We start from the raw sequence: 17,086 nt of genomic DNA on the forward strand, positions 1-17,086 counted from the left end.
GAGCATAGCCGCACTAAGCACATAGCCATTCGGTATCATTTTCTTAGGGATCACCAACAAAAGGGAGATATCGAGATTGCTTACATTAATACTAAAGATCAATTAGCCGATATCTTTACCAAGCCACTTGATGAACAAACTTTTACCAAACTTAGGCATGAGCTCAATATTCTTGATTCCCGCAACTTCTTTTGTTAGATTGCACACATAGCTCATTTATATACTTTTGATCATATCTCTTTTATATGCTATGACTAATGTGTTTCCAAGTCTATTTCAAATCAAGTCATAGGTATATTGAAAGGGAATTGGAGTTTTTTTTCGGCGAAGACAAAGGCTTCCACTCCGCAACCCATCCTTCGCCGTCGCTCCAAGCCACTCTCCATCTTTGGGGGAGAGAACAAAAGGACTTCATCTTTGGTATAATCTTAACTCATTTGTTTATGACCAAAGAGGAAGTCATTACTTCTAGGGCTCTAATAATTCCGTTTTTGGCGATTCATGCCAAAGGGGGAGAGAGTATGAGCCCAAATCAAAGGGACCGCACCACCACCGATTTCAAAAACTTAGTGTTTTCTAAGAATATTTTTCAATTAGTATCTTATTAAGTTCAAGAAGGGGAGAAAGTAGTATTTCAAAAATGATATATCAAAACCCTCTTGAACACTAAGAGGAGGATCTCCTTTAGGGGGAGTTTTGTTTAGTCAAAGGAAAAGCATTTGAAACAGGGGGAGAAAATTTTAAATCTTGTAAATGCTTTGCAAAATCCTATTCATTTACCTTTGACCATTTGCAAAAGAACTTTGAAAAGGATTTACAAAAGAGTTTGCAAAAACAAAACATGTGGTGCAAGCGTGGTCCAAAATGTTAAATAAGAAAGAAACAATCCATGCATATCTTGTAAGTAGTTATATTGGCTCAATTCCAAGCAACCTTTACACTTACATCATGCAAACTAGTTCAAATTATGCACTTCTATATTTGCTTTGGTTTGTGTTGGCATCAATCACCAAAAAGGGGGAGATTGAAAGGGAATCAGGCTTACACCTAGTTCCTAAATAATTTTGGTGGTTGAATTGCCCAACACAAATCTTTGGACTAACTAGTTTGCTCTAGTGTATAAGTTATACAGGTGCTAAAGGTTCACACTTAGCCAATAAAAAGACCAAGGGTGGGGTTCAACGAAAGAGCAAAGAGGTAACCGAAGGCACCTCTGGTCTGGCACACCGGACTGTCCGGTGTGCCACCGAACAGTGTCCGGTGCACCACCGGACATGTCCGGTGCACCAGAGGACTCCAACTCGAACTCGCCACCTTCGGGAATTTCCAGAGGCCACTCCGCTATAATTCATCGGACTGTCCGGTGTACACCGGACAGTGTCCGGTGCTCCAAGGGAGGTCGTCCTCAGGAACTCGCCAACCTCGGGTTTTCACTCCAGCCGCTCCGCTATAATTCACCGGACTGTCTGGTGTGCACCGGACTGTCCGGTGCATCTGCGGGGCAACGGCTACTTCAGGCGCCAACGGCTACCTGCGGCGCATTTATTGCGCGCCAGCGCGCGCAGAGATCAGGCACGCCCATGCTGGCGCACCGGACACTCTACAGTACATGTCCAGTGCGCCACCGGACATCAAGGCGGGCCCAGAAGTCAGAACTCCAACGGTCGATTTCCAACGGCACTGGTGACGTGGCGGGGGCACCGGACTGTCCGGTGCGCCATCGAACAAACAGCCCAGCCAACGGTCAAGTTTGGTGGTTGGGGCTATAAATACCCCAACCACCCCACCATTCATTGCATCCAAGTTTTCCACTTCTCAACCACTAACAAGAGCTAGGCATTCAATTCTAGACACACCAAAGAGATCAAATCCTCTCCAATTCCACAAAAGGCTTTAGTGATTAGAGAGAGAGATTTGCCGTGTTCTTTTGAGCTCTTGCGCTTGGATTGCTTCTTTTCTTTCTCACTTGCTCTTGTGATCAACACTCAATTGTAATCAAGGCAAGAGGCACCAATTGTGTGGTGGCCCTTGCGGGGAAGTTTTATTCCCGACTTTGATTTGAGAAGAGAAGCTCACTCGGTCCGAGGGACCGTTTGAGAGAGGGAAGGGTTGAAAGAGACCCGGCCTTTGTGGCCTCCTCAACGGGGAGTAGGTTTGAGAGAACCGAACCTCGGTAAAACAAATCCGCGTGTCTCACTTCACTATTCGCTTGCGATTTGTTTTGTGCCCTCTCTCGCGGACTCGATTATATTTCTAACGCTAACCCGGCTTGTAGTTGTGATTATTTTTGAGAATTTCAGTTTCGCCCTATTCACCCCCCTCTAGGCGACTATCACCGGTCTTGTTCCCTGTGGCCCGAGTCAGCTCGGGGTAGGGTGATGATGGCGCCTCCTGTTGACGTGGCGGGTCTGCGCCCTAGGCTGGGCGATGTGGAAGCTCCTCCGAAGCCGAGGTCGAGTCTGTCTTCCGTGGCCGAGGTCGAGTCTGCCTTCCGTGGCCGAGGTCGAGTCCGAGCCCCTGGGTCGGGCGAGGCGGAGGCCGTCAGCTGAGGCCAGGGCGGAGCCCGAGCCCTGGGGTCGGGCGGAGCGGAGTTCGTCGTCTTCCGGGACTTAGCCCGAGTCCGAGCCCTGGGTCGGGCGGAGCGGAGTTCGTCGTCTTCCGGGACTTAGCCCGAGTCCGAGCCCTGGGTCGGGCGGAGCGGAGTTCGCCGTCTTCCGGGACTTAGCCCGAGTCCGAGCCCTGGGTCGCGCGGAGCGGAGTTCGCCGTCTTCCGGGACTTAGCCCGAGTCCGAGCCCTGGGTCGGGCGGAGCGGAGTTTCCTATGGTGCCTTCGGCCGGGCCTGACTGCCTGTCAGTCTCACCCTGTCAAGTGGCACCGCGGTCGGAGTGGTGCAGGCGACGCTGTCCTTCTGTCAGGCCGGTCAGTGGAGTGGCGAAGTGACGGCGGTCGCTTCGGCTCTGCCGGCTGGGGGGCGCGCGTCAGGATAAAGGTGTCAGGCCACCTTTGCATTAAATGCTCCTGCGATTTGGGCGGTCGGTGCGGCGATTTGGTCAGGGTTGCTTCTTGGCGAAGACAGGGCCTCGGGCGAGCCGGAAATATATTCGCCGCTGGAGGGGGGCCTCGGGCGAGACGGAAATCCTTTGGGGTCGGCTGCCCTTGTCCGAGGCTGGGCTCGGGCGAGGCGTGATCGAGTCCCTCGAATGGACTGATCCCTGACTTAATCGCACCCATCAGGCCTTTGCATCTTTATGCTGATGGGGTTACCAGCTGAGAATTAGGAGCCTTGAGGGTACCCCTAATTATGGTCCCCGACAGAGTGAGATTGGATAGATTTTAATCCCAAACAAGTCAAACTTCTTCTCAATTTTTTCCAGTCTCATCCAATCCATGTGTATTGGGAATAACCGAACAAGCCCTTAGTAGTCCTCTCTTTTCTATCACGAACAAAGTAAACTGTAAAGCACTAATAAAAATGTTAGAGGGTATTTGATTTCTCCTACTAAAGTTTATTCCGCGTCAGAATATCAATTACGAGTATTGTATATAGGTTAATTATGTTTAATAAATCTATCTCGTCTTTTAGTATTTATCCATGTAATTATTATTTAAGTATTTAATGTGACAGAGACTAAACTTTACTTGAACGAAATCGAACGAAAACAAATACCCATTTATGCCTCGCTGTTCTATCAAATATCAATGCAAGGTCCGGAGACGAGGTCCTCTGACGTGCGGAGGAGCCACTGACGTGTGGTCCCCACGTACGACAGGGTCCATGGACGACGGTTGCAAGAACAAGGATACCGAGGAATATCACATCCGTGGAGAGCGTACTCACGTGCATGCACCCAGGGGTTGCTTGGTTGGTAGACGACAGGATATGTATGTGTACGTTAGGGACCGTAGCGTGGAGCTGTAGCGGTTTGTGGTACCGCAGCAGCCTGTCCTGCCTTCTTTCGAACGTGCACGTGATGCGATTTCGTTACACTAGTCCATGCATGCGCACTCGACGCGAGCCGATGGATCCATGAATGAACCAAAGGCTGAAACGTCGTTTCACATCGAGTAAAATAGAGGATCTACGATTGCAAATTACACAATGAGATATGATATTTACTAGAGACTCTCTAAGAGAGAGACACACATGGCATGTTTGGTTGATTGTCTCACTTATCACGATTTGTCATATTTAAGATTAGATGTGTTTGATTGAGCTAGATATGTGTTTGTTTTGTATCATAGTTGTGTCAAGATTTTTCTCATATTGTATAGATCTCATTTGTCAATGATGAACAAAAATATGATAATATTCTCTTAGACATGCTTATATGTACCGCAAAATTTAAACATCTAACCTTAAATAAGTGTGACATAAAATTATGACAATTTCAAAGCCTTAAAAGCCTATTTGATTTACTACCTAACTTGCCACACTTTGCCTAACTTTTCTGCCTAAGGTTAGTTCTTCAATTCATACGACTAACCTTAGACATAGTGTGACACAATTAGCCGTGAACTAAACAGACCCTAAATATACAACTAACCACGACCGCAATGTGAAAAAAAAGGCACGAGACATCGACGGCTGTTTGCGAGGACTTTAGCAATAGGAAATGCTAATATGCTATAGCTCCAGCTCCGGCATCATCAGACGTGTATGTAAACGTGCACTGCTCACCCTCCCACAGGCCCTCCTCGCCATCGCACCGACGGAAATAAACGCTTCCAGCCGCAGATCGGCCGGCCGGTGCGTCGTAGTCGTCTCGCTGACGTCCCCATATCACCCGGCGGCCGCGTTTATTTGTTGGCGGGTCAGTGTACTCCGTATTCATTAGTCGCAGTAAGCGGCAGTCAGCCAGACAGCCAGTCGGCCGTGGACAGTGGCGACGGCGAGGCGAAGCCGTATTTGGAACTTGGAAGCAACCGCCCCGCAGGCGCGAGCGCCGTCGTCCGTCTCGCCTCGCCTCGCCTCGCCTGGCACTGCACGCGCAAAATCGCATCGCATCACGAGCTCTACTCTCCCCGGCTCCACTGCCCGCTCGCTCTCCGACTCCATACAGGCAAACCGCGCCGCCGCGCTTCTAACCCCCACCCAACTCTGCCTCCGATCCCACCCTCCCAGCCCAGCGCGTCAAGTACCCCGCCTCGGTTCGCTCCCCGTGTGATCTGGTTCCCACCCGCGGCCATCGCATCGCCGCCGCCGCCGCCGCCGCCGCAGAACCTCGCGCTCCCGGCGCGGGATCTCGCGGGCCCCGGCCCCACGGTCCGGCGATCGGGATGACAGCGGCGCGCCGGCGATGACCGGCTCGGCGGCCTCGCTGGGCCTGCGGTCCGGGAGCTACGGCTCCCTCGCGGCCGCCGCCGTCGTCGGCAGCGGCGGGAGGAAGGCCGGCGCCACCGCCTGCCGCACGCTGCGCGTGGAGAAGGAGCGCCTGCACCGCGCGCTGCGGCTGGTCGGACGCCGCAGGACCGGCGTCCTGCTGCTGCTCGCCGTCGCGTCCGCCGCTCTCTTCTGCTCCCTCTTCGCCGTCGTCAAAGGTCCGCTGGCCCACCCCCGCTAGCTCCCTGGTCTCCTCTCCTCTCCCCTAATGCTGCTGCTGCTGCTTCTGCGCGCCTTTGGCGCTCTGTTCGCAGGTCTGGTCCTTGTGTTGCGGGTCACTTTTAGCTTAGAAGATTATCATTGTGCTTGCTGGGGTCATGCTGCTGGCGTTTACAGGATTTGAACTGGTTTGTTGTGTTTTAAACAACGGGGAACAATGTGTGTGCATACTTTTAGAGGTACATTACATACTTGCCGCGCTGATCGTGTGACGACCCCCTTGTCAGATCTCACGTCATAGTGCTGTGTCATCGTGGATAATTGGATGTTGTAGCCAATGACTTGGTCTACTGTGAGTCTGTGAACTAGTGGATCATTTTTTTTTGTTCGGTCAATTATGTTTCATGGCGCGGAAGAACTGCCAATCGATATGTTTCGAATGATTTGAGACTTTGCTCTGAGATGATTTTGGTCTCTGTTTTTTTTTGAGAAATCAGGTGGTGGAGTAGAGCTTGTGCCTATTGCATTTGCATGGCCTTTAGCAATCGATTTTGTTGTTAATTGAGGTGGCCGTCCTGTATGCTGATCCAAGCCATATATGGTCATTTCAGTTTCCTGCTCGTGCTGTATGCCTTTTGTTAACGAGTAGACAATGTCCCCAAGAATTGTCAAACATGCGTTTTCAACTGGAATGTGCCTTGTAGTTAGAAATTAGTATAGGCACTGACTGTTTTCCTCATAACTTTGTTTCAGATGACGCCAATTCAACTAGTATTGTAAATAATTACGAAGTCCCAAATGCCATACAGAAGTCAGTGTATCCCAGCAGAACACGACCTCTAATGATGTCTGGAAACCAAGAGTCCACCAGTGTTGTCAACAAAATTGATTTTCCAAATCGGCTTCATCTTTCATTTGCAAACTTCACACATCCTTGTGAAGGTTTCTCAGTTCCTCCTCCCCTGGTTGATAAGAAACGCACTGGACCCCGGCGTAAGAGTTGCTTTTTGATTTTTTTTCACTAGCATTGCAAAAATAATTTGTAAATAATCATTAATCACTGATCATGTTATCTATTTCTCATTTCCCTCTGTAGCATGCCCTGTTTGCTATGTTTCCGTGGACCAGGCATTTGCCTTGATGCCCCTACAAGCTTCACCATCACCTGTCCTAAAGGACTTAAACTATGTATCAGAAGATGGTGTTACTGCAAATTTATCAAATCAGGGATCTGGATTTGGAGGGCATCCATCCCTGGATCAGAGAAACGATTCTTTCAACATTAATGAGTCAATGACTGTCCACTGCGGGTAGGTTACATGCATCCCTTGTACTAAATTCATACTTATTTAAAATAAATGTAATTTCAGACGTGAATACTGAAGTGAATGTTCTATACTATCTCTATCAGCTTTGTCAGAGGAAAGAAGCCTGGCCAAGGTACTGGATTCGATATCAAGGATGACGATCTGCTAGAGATGGAGCAATGCCACGATCTAGTCGTAGCTTCTGCTATTTTTGGTATGCATCACTTTTCGCTAATAGTATCCACTATTTGCCCTAAAAAAGGTCTTCACTGATCACTGTGATTGCAATGAATTTCTCTGCTCACTATTGTATACCACCGCTCAGGAAATTATGATATGATTCAGCATCCGAGGAACATCAGTGATTTTTCAAAGGCAAATGCATGCTTTTATATGTTTGTAGATGAAGAAACAGAGGCTTATGTCAAGAATTCTAGTTCTCTGTACAACAATAATAAAGTTGGACTGTGGAGGCTGGTGGTTGTCCGAAACCTCCCTTATGAAGACCCAAGGCGTACGGGAAAGGTGCTTATCTTATAAATTGTGATAATCAACAAATTTTCCTTGTGATTTGTGTTTCTATTATCAGCATCCATTTCAAGAATCAACAAAAAGTTAATGGTTTTCGTCATTTATACCTAATGAATATGAATCTCATATCAAAATACCACCTAACCTAAACACAGTGAAGCTTCTTTTGAAACAGAAAGAACTACAATGTTCATATAATTTATACATTAATGGCACTAGTTTTTTTATTATAGCCATATCTTAGAACATCATAAGAAATTTGGGATTACTTAAGTGCTTGGATAAATTGATAGTCTGTATGCTTGTCAAACTTATTGAGGGAGCTACTATGCAAATTATGCTCTTGTCTTATCCATCATGTCTGTCTCATAGATACTCAACATATGGTGGCCTATATAATTGATTTTTGTTAGATGTTCTTTTGCTTTGACTTAGCTTCTGTAACTTATATTTGTTTTCGAGTAGGCAACTATTATATGATTCAATAGTTGAGGCAACTTATCATGAGAGAAGGCATAAATTTCACCTCTTATGTGTTTTCTATGTGTCGTTTAAAGTAATTCCTTTCATATGTCTGAAGATTCTTCTATATATAGCTTTTAGTTTCATTAACTTTAGTGGTAGTTTGATTGCAGGAAATGTATTTTTTATTTGCATCAGCTGTGGTTACCTCCTTATCTGTACATTGTTTTGATCAAGTTAAATGGACAAATGCTTATCTGTGCAGATTCCAAAACTTCTGCTCCATAGGCTTTTTCCAAATGTGAGATTTTCAGTTTGGATAGATGCAAAACTTGAGCTTGTTGTGGATCCCTATCTCCTGCTTGAGAGGTATTCTTGATGTAGAGAGCTTTACTTGTAATGTCCTACATTTTGATGGTTCTATAACTATTCTTAAAAGAGAAAATCTGGAGAAGATATATGACCTGTGAAATTGAGGTAAATGAATTTGGGGCTGTCTTGCACCCTAGCAACTTCACTTCAATTTCTTAGTGCCAATGCTATCGTGAACTGGTCCCAGCAAATTTGGATCTGTGGTAGGGTTTTGTTGCATCTGTATCCCATCATTGTAGTACGACATTTATTTGACTGATCCATGAAAGTTGGGCTGCTGTAAGTGATAATGAGTAATCTGATTTCTCACTCTACCTGTTAGGTTCCTTTGGAGGAAGAATACCACTTTTGCAATCTCTCGGCATTACAAACGCTTTGATGTGTTTGAAGAAGCAGAAGCGAACAAAGCTGCTGGAAAGTACGACAACGCGTCAATCGATTACCAAATAGAGTTCTACAGAAACGAGGGCCTAACGCATTATTCTTCTGCTAAGCTTCCCATCACAAGCGGTCAGTGATCTCATCAGATTACGGTAAAAGCGCTTCGGTTTTTTTGCTGAAATCCCTTTGCTCCGCGTGCAGATGTCCCCGAAGGCTGTGTGATCATCAGAGAGCACATCCCCATCACGAACCTGTTCACGTGCGTATGGTTCAATGAGGTTGATCGCTTCACCTCCAGGGACCAGATCAGTTTCAGCACGGTCCGGGACAAAATCAGGGCTAGAGTTGGCTGGATGCCTGAGATGTTCATGGACTGCGAAAGGCGCAACTTTGTCGTTCAGGTATTGCCCCCACAATCCGTTATGTCACCCGGTCCTCCCGCACCTTTCTTTTTTTTCGTTGCACGGCTGCCTCACAGTTAGTGCACAAGTAAAATAAAAGGCAAGTGGCCCTTTATTTTGGGTGCACTCCTACCGGTAGTGCATGTTAAGCTCACAACTACATCTGTTGCTGTTTACATTGGCACCAGGTATACCACAGGGAGCTACTGGAGCAGATGATTGCATCTGGTAGGATGCCCCCTTTGGCGGCGGCTGTGACGCACGCGAATGTCCGGGTAGGTAGCAGGAAAGCTCCTCCGACAAAGAAGCCCTCCGTGAAACGGAAAAGGGAGAAAAAATCGAGCTCGCGACGGCGTCTCCCGAAACCCATCGCCCAGGGGTTGGATGCCAATGTGACGCAAGTTTTTTTCTCAGTAGCAGAGTCTGGATAGTCCCACACAGGAACATTGTTCCATTAGGTCTGGGGCCTGTAATCGTGCCCCGGCGAGATTTGTTCATAGCTATTCTTCATCATTGTTGTACATAACAGCGGCAACCCAACATTCAATTTTCTCCATTCATATTATCTTCGGTTCCATTGATATTATGTTCTGTTATTGTATGCTCGTCTCAGTTCGCCCTTTTGTTTTGGAAAAAAATTGTACAAGCACAACTAGTACTACACAGCCGAGCCAGACTGCGAAAAGAATGAGCCCACTAGGCCCAGACCGCAGAATAACAATTGGGCCACGCACAGTCGACCCAGACGTCAAAAAAATGAGCCTACCAGACCCACACAGCCGAGGCAGACCGCCAAAAAAATAACATCGCCCACCGTGGGGCTCGAACCCACGACCACAAGGTTAAGAGCCTTGCGCTCTACCGACTGAGCTAGACGGGCAACTTGTTACAAAAGGATAAAATATATTATCCTTGACGTAAAATATATGTGAGTATAACCAATGTTCCCAAGGCTGCAGCTAAAGGACCATTTGTTTCGGCTGCTCGACGATTTTGTGCTTCAGTTTTTGGACCATTCAATAGTAAAAAAACTCACGAAGTCAAGAATCCAAAGCTCCCTAGGATGAGCTTTTAGGCTTTTGGATTATGAGAGTTGTTTGGAAGTCCAAAAGTTAGTGGTCTAAAAGTGATCTGAAACAAACAGGCCATAAGCACAACCATAGAAAGCTGAAAACAAAAAAGTGGAAAGCAACAGACATGCAGAGCTACAGAGACTGAAAGGTGTTATGTAGGCAAGCAGAACGGCAACTAACACTTATTAACAGAACTACGCGACCCCATTGTGGTAAGAATAAAATGAACACGAGACAATGCAGAAGGATAATCAGTTTTATCTTAGAGCCTAGATTTATAAGCACAATGGACTACTGTAGTAGTTGCAACACTTCATGCCATTCAGCACAAACTTCGAGACCTCAGGCTGACCATGGCAAAGGCACTCTGCCGTAATAACATTTGGCAACTCTGCTGTTGCATTCGAGCAGTTCAGTTCGGCTTTAAGCACTCAGACATCGCAGTGTGCAGTCCCCCAGTCCCAGTCCTAGGCGTCTTGTTACAACCAAAAAAAAAAAACTAACCCAAGTGCCAACCGACCTACTGTACATTCTAGAATCACGACGCCTCTTCTTCAAGCATGTCCAGAAAACATTTTGCGTCTGTCTGCTGGAAGCGCACCTTATCAAAGTGCAGCTCATTGGTTGAAGCCGCCTCAAATCGAGTCCACAGTTCTTTCTTAAGAGTAGTTTCTCCAGCACACCTTCCCTTCAGGTTCGTGCTCTCCAAGCCTTTCCAGGGGGTACCAAGTAAGGCCTTGCTATGCACAGCAGGAGTGTGGATGGGCTTGTCATCGGCAATATCCAATCTTTCCCCCATGTTACTCCTCGCTGGAGTTGGAAGTTGATTATCCTCTGATGGATCTATTAACACCATTGTCTTCAGTGGTGACAGAAACCACTGAAGAGGATCTTCGACTTGTCTGTTTGATTGATTAAGCCCATAAATATCATATCTTGATGCTAAATCCTTTGAGATTTTATCAGATGAGCATTTGTCATCCCCAATTGAACCATTGCTGTCAATGTCTTCCTCCTTCCTTCCCTCCGGGATTGGAGAGAACAGCTGCTGCTTGCTAGATAATGCTGTCTTCAGGCATGATCTAGGCAGTGTTCTGCTCTTCTGAACTGAGAAAGTACGAGGCGAACAGAGCTTGTCTTCTAGTGAGGCCTTGTTTGCTAGAGCAACATGAGGTGTCGTAGTGCTAGTCCATGATTCCTTTACCTTCACACTTTGCTCTAGATCAGGATGATTATTATCAGAAATGGTTAGCTTTGAAACAGGCCTTAGAAGATTGTTCAATTGGTCAGTGCTAGAAACTGTCTTCATCTGGGTTTTTGATGTTTGGCACCTTGACGAGCATGCTTTTGTTTTTGGCAGTGGTGTCAAGAGAAACAACTGCTTTCCGCTCTCAACTATACAAGATCCAGTGTTCCATGAGACAAGTGGTGAAGGTGAGACAATCATGTCGACCTCAGTAAAGTTGCTGCAAGGTGACTCCAGTGGATCTGTATCAGGTAGCTTGCTGCTGCCGCTGATCAACTTGCCACTCCCTTTTACAGCAGTATGTAGGCATGTTCCTGGTGTGTTTTGTGAACTATATGTATCAGGTAGCTTGCTGCTGCCTCTGATCAACTTGTCATTCCCTTTTGCAGCATTATTTAAGCATGTTCCTGGTGTGTTTTTTGAGCTACCTGTATCAGGTAGCTTGGTACTGCAGCTGATCAACTTGTCATTCCCTTTTGCAGCAGTATTTAAGCAAGTTCCCGGTGTGTTTTTTGGGATAGCTTCGGTTTTCACCAGACCGGTCTCTAGTGCTTGCTTCAGTCTTGAAGACCATTGCTGTTTATACAAAGAAAAAAAACATGATGGTAAAGAGAACAGCAATACAAGGGGGTCATATATAGAGGACAATGAAAGATTTAATTACATACAGTACATACCTTGAAGGAAGCCTTAGTGTCTGTTAAGAAGCCATTGAAGGATTCTATCTCTCGTGTTGCTTTTTTGGACACATTTTGGCATTTTAAGGCTTCAGAGATCAATTCGTCAATCTAACAAACAAAAAGAACGGGAAAAAAAATCGAAGAGTATGTTAGTGTTACAGAAACAGAAAAAACTGACATTTCAAAACACTTTTGGAGCATATATGATCCATCATGGTAGAACTGATTCAGGGACCAGCGAGCCATTAATTGATTTGTGCACAAGCGAATGAGTTACACCCTTGGGACGGAGATATTCTGTTTTTCGCCTCATTTTATAACTGTAGTATTCCAATTGCCGGTCACAAATTGTGCAGACAGTAAACAGATAATCTCTAAAAAAACACAGCGACAGAGCAGCACGGAGATTTTCTTAAGCCCTACCTTTCTGAAGCCAACATGATACTAGTAGACTAGTAGTACACAAGTATTCAAGAACATCACCACAAAGTCGCCAACCCAAATCACGAATAACGCAGGAAAGCGCGAATATCAATCTAATTTGACAAGATAGTTGGGGCGACAACTCATTTTGTTAAAGGAGGCGCGACACAGGTTCCGACATCAAGAAATCACCAAACACCAAGGAAATGAAGATCAGAGAGCTAGGATTGGGATTTGGGAGTGGAGAAGGGTCGACCTGGGAAACGATACCCACGAGGTCGGTGCGGGCGAAGAGGAGGCGGTCGAGCGCCGCGTCTACCTCGGCGGTGGTCGCTTGGGCGGCGGGGTCGGCGTGAGGGTGGGCCTTGCAGATCAGGGATTGCAGCGCCGGGCTCGGCTTGTTTCCGGAGAGGGAGCTGAGCGGGCGCCGCCGCGCCGTCGAGTTGGCTCCGAGGAACTTCTGCTTCTCCATAGTTGGGGCGCAACGGTCGGGAAGAGGAAGCCTTTGGAGATGGGGAATTTGAACGTGAACTCTGGCTATCCGGCCTTTGTCTTAAATATTCGTGCCGATCGCTCTTAAAATAAGGGCATGTACAGTGGGTGTTTTAAGGGTCCCTTTGATAGGGCTTATTTTTCAGCTTCGGCTCTGGCTCATGCAAAAGTTGTGCCAAACACCTCTTTTTCAAATGGCTTCACCAGTGAAGTGCTTTTCCAAAATGAACTAGAGGGCATGAGCCAAAAAAAGTGGCTCACCCGGCTTCAGCTCACGTCATTTTTGCACAATAGCCCTCCCACCAGTCCAAATTATTTTTTTTGTCCTGCCCTCAATCCCTAGCCACGTACAGGAGAGATTTTTCAGAAAAACTATACAAGGGTCTTTCTGAAAAACAACCTATAAGCCGTTTTGCCAAATGATTTTTCAGAATGGCTTTGGCTCATCTAAAGAAGTGGCTTCACCTCGTGAGCCAGAGCCAAAGCCGTTTTTGGAGAAGCCAGAGCTCTGCCAAAGGGGCCCTAAGTTGTGTCTTACAGTGTGTCTAGGAGGGTGAATGTAAAAAAACTCAAGACACGTATCTTGACGAAGACACAGTGTCTTAGCTCTATGTTCGAGATAGGAGACTAGCTGATTGGTCACTTTAATTTATTGAATGCTCTGATTGGTACAATGAATATCGTAAGACACATGTTTTAAACATGACCACTATATTATGTTGTGTTTTAGTTGTATCTTATACTTGGAGTACCGTGCAGCAGTATCTAGGTTGTACATGCCCTAATCGTAGTTTCCACCTCCCGAGAAACCAAATGTTTTTAGTTTTAATCAAATATATATGAAAATTTAGCATTTATAATACAAAATTAATCTTATTAGATAGATTATTGAGTCCATTTTTACAATAAATTTATTTAAAATATAATATTACTAGTGTTTTCTAAAATCTAGTTAATTTTTTTTTAAATAACAGCCATAAATACTATAGCAAACACTTATTATTTTAGGACGAGTACGTCTACATAGGAACCAGAATTCAGCTCCTAAATTTGTTTGAGCGGCTCGAGCTACAGCACATTCTATTTCAAATTTTGCTATATAAATAATAATATCATCTATGTTATAAAACAATATTTTAAATGATCATATGCATGATTTACTAGACAACGACTTAATAATTTAGTTGTATGGATATTCACCCCTTCTCTGTTTACATATAAAATTCTGCAAAATTCAGGTTTCAATCTTGTTATTGAAAGGATTGGCGGCTCAAATTTGAAGGTGCCACGTGGTAAAGTCTCTATATCTATCATTTATATATATCCTTTATAATCCCCTTTAAATGATTCTCTTCTCACTTTTTATTTTTTATGTGTACATATTTATCAAATTTCTCAAATATTTTTTTACATATTTTAGTTTTTATAAATTTATTGTTTAAAGTATTAAAATGAATAAAAAAGATTATATCTAGAGTATCGTCTAGAGGACGATGTTAAATTAGATGAGGGTAATTTTCTCTAAATTTTAGATATAAGACCTAAATTTTAGGTATAAGATTGTCTGTTCGTCTTCAACAACACACTCTAATATTGTGTTTAATTTGAGGTCAAAGTAAGATAAGGCGGGGTGACACCGTCCCCTCAATTTTTGGGATCACGTCCACTAAAAAAATTTCTCCGACGTTTACCTCGCTCCCACCTTCGCTCCCACGTGACTCATCCAAACACTATAAAAATTGTGTTTCATCCCTTGTTATAAATCCAACTAAACACACCCTAAATTCTTGTCTCCGCTAAATAAACGCTTTCTCATGGTCGCTCTTCCTCCTGCAAACTCCTCTATAATAGTGGATGTTATAGTTGTCCGCTAAAATTGACTGTCGCTCGCTCCCTCGTCACTTCACACTAAATAATGTGCATAGGCTGCATTCATAGGCTGCGTTACCGTGAGGACTTCAGAAGCTTTTTAGTTTTTTGTTGTTGGGTAAAAGACGTTTGGATTATGTTGTGCTATTTAGCAAATTGTTAACTAAATTATATATAGATTATTTAGATTATTCTAAATTAAGTGTAAGATACCTTAAATTGAAGTTATACATACCCTAAAGCATCGTAAGCATGTCCTCAGTCTTCTATGATCAATTTCATGGCTATAATTAATAATACATTCCTGATAATTCGAAGGTGTTTTCCATCTTACTTCCACTCTTATGTTCCTGAGACTAGCCGCAGCGGCTGCCGCGTGCTCGCCCCCTCCTCTTGCATGGTGGTAACAGGAGCACGCGGCAGCCCACGGCGCGGCCCTCTACGGGGCTCCCCACGGCGCGGTCCCCTTCTCTCTCCCCCTCAATCCAAGGGTTCATTGTTCATCCCCTACGACACTGTGCTGTGGGTCAACAAGTAATTGTTAGTAGATATAAGATTGATAGTAGATATAGAAAATGATATTTTATAGTTGTAGTGGGATATAGGGGGAGTATTTATGGGGAATCGCTGCGGGAGATGAAAAATAGGAGGTGAAATGTTGATGATGTGACACAAAAAAGTGATATAGGGGGAAAAATTAGAGGGAACCGCTGCGGATAGCCTGATAGTGTTTGATCTCAGAATATAAAACAAAAGTGATTAATGTTTAATTACTTAAAAACTAAAGATCCAAACATAAACAGTTAAAATAACTAAATCGATATTTTTTATTATTTTAGTCGTTTTTTGCTTTTCCATTTAAATATTTAGTTTCTATCTGACTAAACTTTAGTCACTGTTGGAGTTCATCAGCTAGCCTCGGGCACTTACACAGAGTCTATCTACAAGTTACAGCACCGTCGTTTCCTCGGACCATCCAACGCTCGAATCGATTTCTTCGAAGTGCATAACGACGGATCGAACAGGAAGCTTTATGTGGGCATCACACAGAAACCAGTTCAAACTTCAAAGCAGCAGGGAAGAAGATCTCACACAGGGTGGCCCATACTACCAAAACAGTCGAAGCAAGGGCCCGCGTACAAGGTGTTTGCCAAAATGGCGCAACCAAACGCCCGCACCGGGCCTCAGTCGCGCAGTACGACGGCCGGGTCCTTGGACGGCCCGAGGTCTCCCCCTGGGCGACCGGCGCCGGGATCGTCGGACGCGTCCCTCGCGGCGGTGGTGGCGGGGTCAGGGTCGGGGTCGCGGGCGGAGTCGATGGCCTCCTGAGCCTGGTCGAGGTAGGGCTTGAAGCCGACGCGGAAGGAGAGGTAGCCGAAGGCCACGGCGCCCAGCACCACCACCCCTGAGCGCATCGCGTTCTGCCGCGCCCGGCTCCCGCCCGCGCTCATCGCCGACACGGACGCGCGCACCTGGTCTGGCCTCCTGTCGACCTGAGAAGACAGAACGGTGGATGGATCCCTGATCCTTCCCAGCCTCCCTGGATTGGACGAGTGCAGTGCGAGTCTGTGGACTGAGGGTGTGGGACAGTGGGAGTGTTTTGTCTCTATAAAGTCTAAGCAAACAGCTAAGCTGCCTACTCGATCCGTTCCTTCTAATCTTTCCCTATCTTAAAGTCAGACTGTGCGCAGCGGTCACCGCTAGCACTCCCCCTCCCCTTGCATGTCGTCTGTAGGGGGCACCCTACGGCCGCAGCGGTGCCCCCTACAGCGCCCCCTACGTGTCGGCACTCTTCTCTCTCCCACCAATCTAGCGTGTCACTGTTCATCCCCCTAAACACTGTGCTGTGGGTCCACGAGTAATTGTTAGTAGATAAAAAATTGATAGTTGATATAGAAAATGATATTTTATAGTTGTAGTGGGGTATAAAGGAGTATTTAGGGGGAACCGCTGCGGGAGATGAAAAAATAGGGGGGAAAATAGGGGGAAAAAGTGATATAGGGGGAAAAATTTAGGGGTAACGGTTGCAGATAGCCTCACAAGTTATGGATGGAGCATGCCGGTGGCCGGTGGGCACTGGGCAGCCTGAGGCCTTGTTCGTTTGTGTCGGATTGCACCCAGAATCGTTCCAACTAATCAAAGTTTATATAAATTAGAGAAGCAATCCGGTTCGGAATCGTTCTGATCCACCAATCTGACACAAACGAACAAGGCCTGAGCCTCGACCCTGTAGCGTGGAACGAGATGTGAAGAAAAAAAATGTGCGGAGGAAAGGAGACGAAGTCAACAACTCAACATGGAGCGAGAAA

At 45.8% G+C, this 17,086-nt stretch overlaps 3 protein-coding genes and 1 non-coding gene across 5 annotated transcripts; 1 reads left to right on the forward strand and 3 right to left on the reverse strand.

Moving 5' to 3' along the window:
* Positions 1 to 4,814: 4,814 nt before the first annotated feature.
* On the forward strand, positions 4,815 to 9,580 carry LOC103635877 (uncharacterized). Of its 2 annotated transcripts, none has more exons than XM_008658260.4 (9): positions 4,815 to 5,539; positions 6,294 to 6,533; positions 6,637 to 6,850; positions 6,952 to 7,061; positions 7,251 to 7,372; positions 8,106 to 8,209; positions 8,535 to 8,722; positions 8,795 to 8,994; positions 9,183 to 9,580. In XM_008658260.4, the coding sequence occupies exons 1-9, from the start codon at positions 5,299 to 5,301 to the stop codon at positions 9,423 to 9,425; spliced, it is 1,662 nt and encodes a 553-aa protein (XP_008656482.1). In that variant the 5' UTR covers positions 4,815 to 5,298; the 3' UTR covers positions 9,426 to 9,580. The 2 variants fall into 2 exon arrangements, with proteins under 2 accessions (XP_008656482.1, NP_001334121.1); NM_001347192.1 differs by having other exon boundaries at positions 4,845 to 5,539; positions 7,173 to 7,372; positions 9,183 to 9,499.
* Positions 9,581 to 9,801: 221 nt separating this feature from the next.
* TRNAK-CUU (transfer RNA lysine (anticodon CUU)) lies at positions 9,802 to 9,874 on the reverse strand. Its single transcript has one exon. It is a non-coding gene; the product is annotated as a tRNA-Lys (tRNA).
* A 431-nt stretch (positions 9,875 to 10,305) lies between these two features.
* LOC100277841 (uncharacterized) lies at positions 10,306 to 12,938 on the reverse strand. The gene is given in 3 exon segments (NM_001151304.1): positions 10,306 to 11,889; positions 11,991 to 12,101; positions 12,673 to 12,938. Coding segments are annotated over 3 exon segments (1,611 nt in total). The 5' UTR covers positions 12,889 to 12,938; the 3' UTR covers positions 10,306 to 10,605.
* A 2,873-nt stretch (positions 12,939 to 15,811) lies between these two features.
* On the reverse strand, positions 15,812 to 16,360 carry LOC100277828 (uncharacterized). Its single transcript, NM_001321545.1, has one exon. The coding sequence runs from the start codon at positions 16,226 to 16,228 to the stop codon at positions 15,962 to 15,964; it is 267 nt and encodes an 88-aa protein (NP_001308474.1). The 5' UTR covers positions 16,229 to 16,360; the 3' UTR covers positions 15,812 to 15,961.
* Positions 16,361 to 17,086: the final 726 nt, after the last annotated feature.

The sequence above is a fragment of the Zea mays genome, chromosome 8 (assembly GCF_902167145.1).
Source record: "Zea mays cultivar B73 chromosome 8, Zm-B73-REFERENCE-NAM-5.0, whole genome shotgun sequence".
Taxonomy (NCBI): Eukaryota; Viridiplantae; Streptophyta; class Magnoliopsida; order Poales; family Poaceae; genus Zea; species Zea mays.

Bases quoted from the DNA above. Each gene is read 5' to 3' on its own strand.
- LOC103635877 (NM_001347192.1), top strand. From the start codon at position 5,299: ATGACCGGCTCGGCGGCCTCGCTGGGCCTGCGGTCCGGGAGCTACGGC. The intron at 7,062-7,172 runs GTATGCATCACT...ACCACCGCTCAG, and splicing joins CGTAGCTTCTGCTATTTTTG to GAAATTATGATATGATTCAG. The intron at 8,995-9,182 runs GTATTGCCCCCA...CATTGGCACCAG, and splicing joins GGCGCAACTTTGTCGTTCAG to GTATACCACAGGGAGCTACT.
- LOC100277828 (NM_001321545.1), bottom strand. From the start codon at position 16,228: ATGAGCGCGGGCGGGAGCCGGGCGCGGCAGAACGCGATGCGCTCAGGG.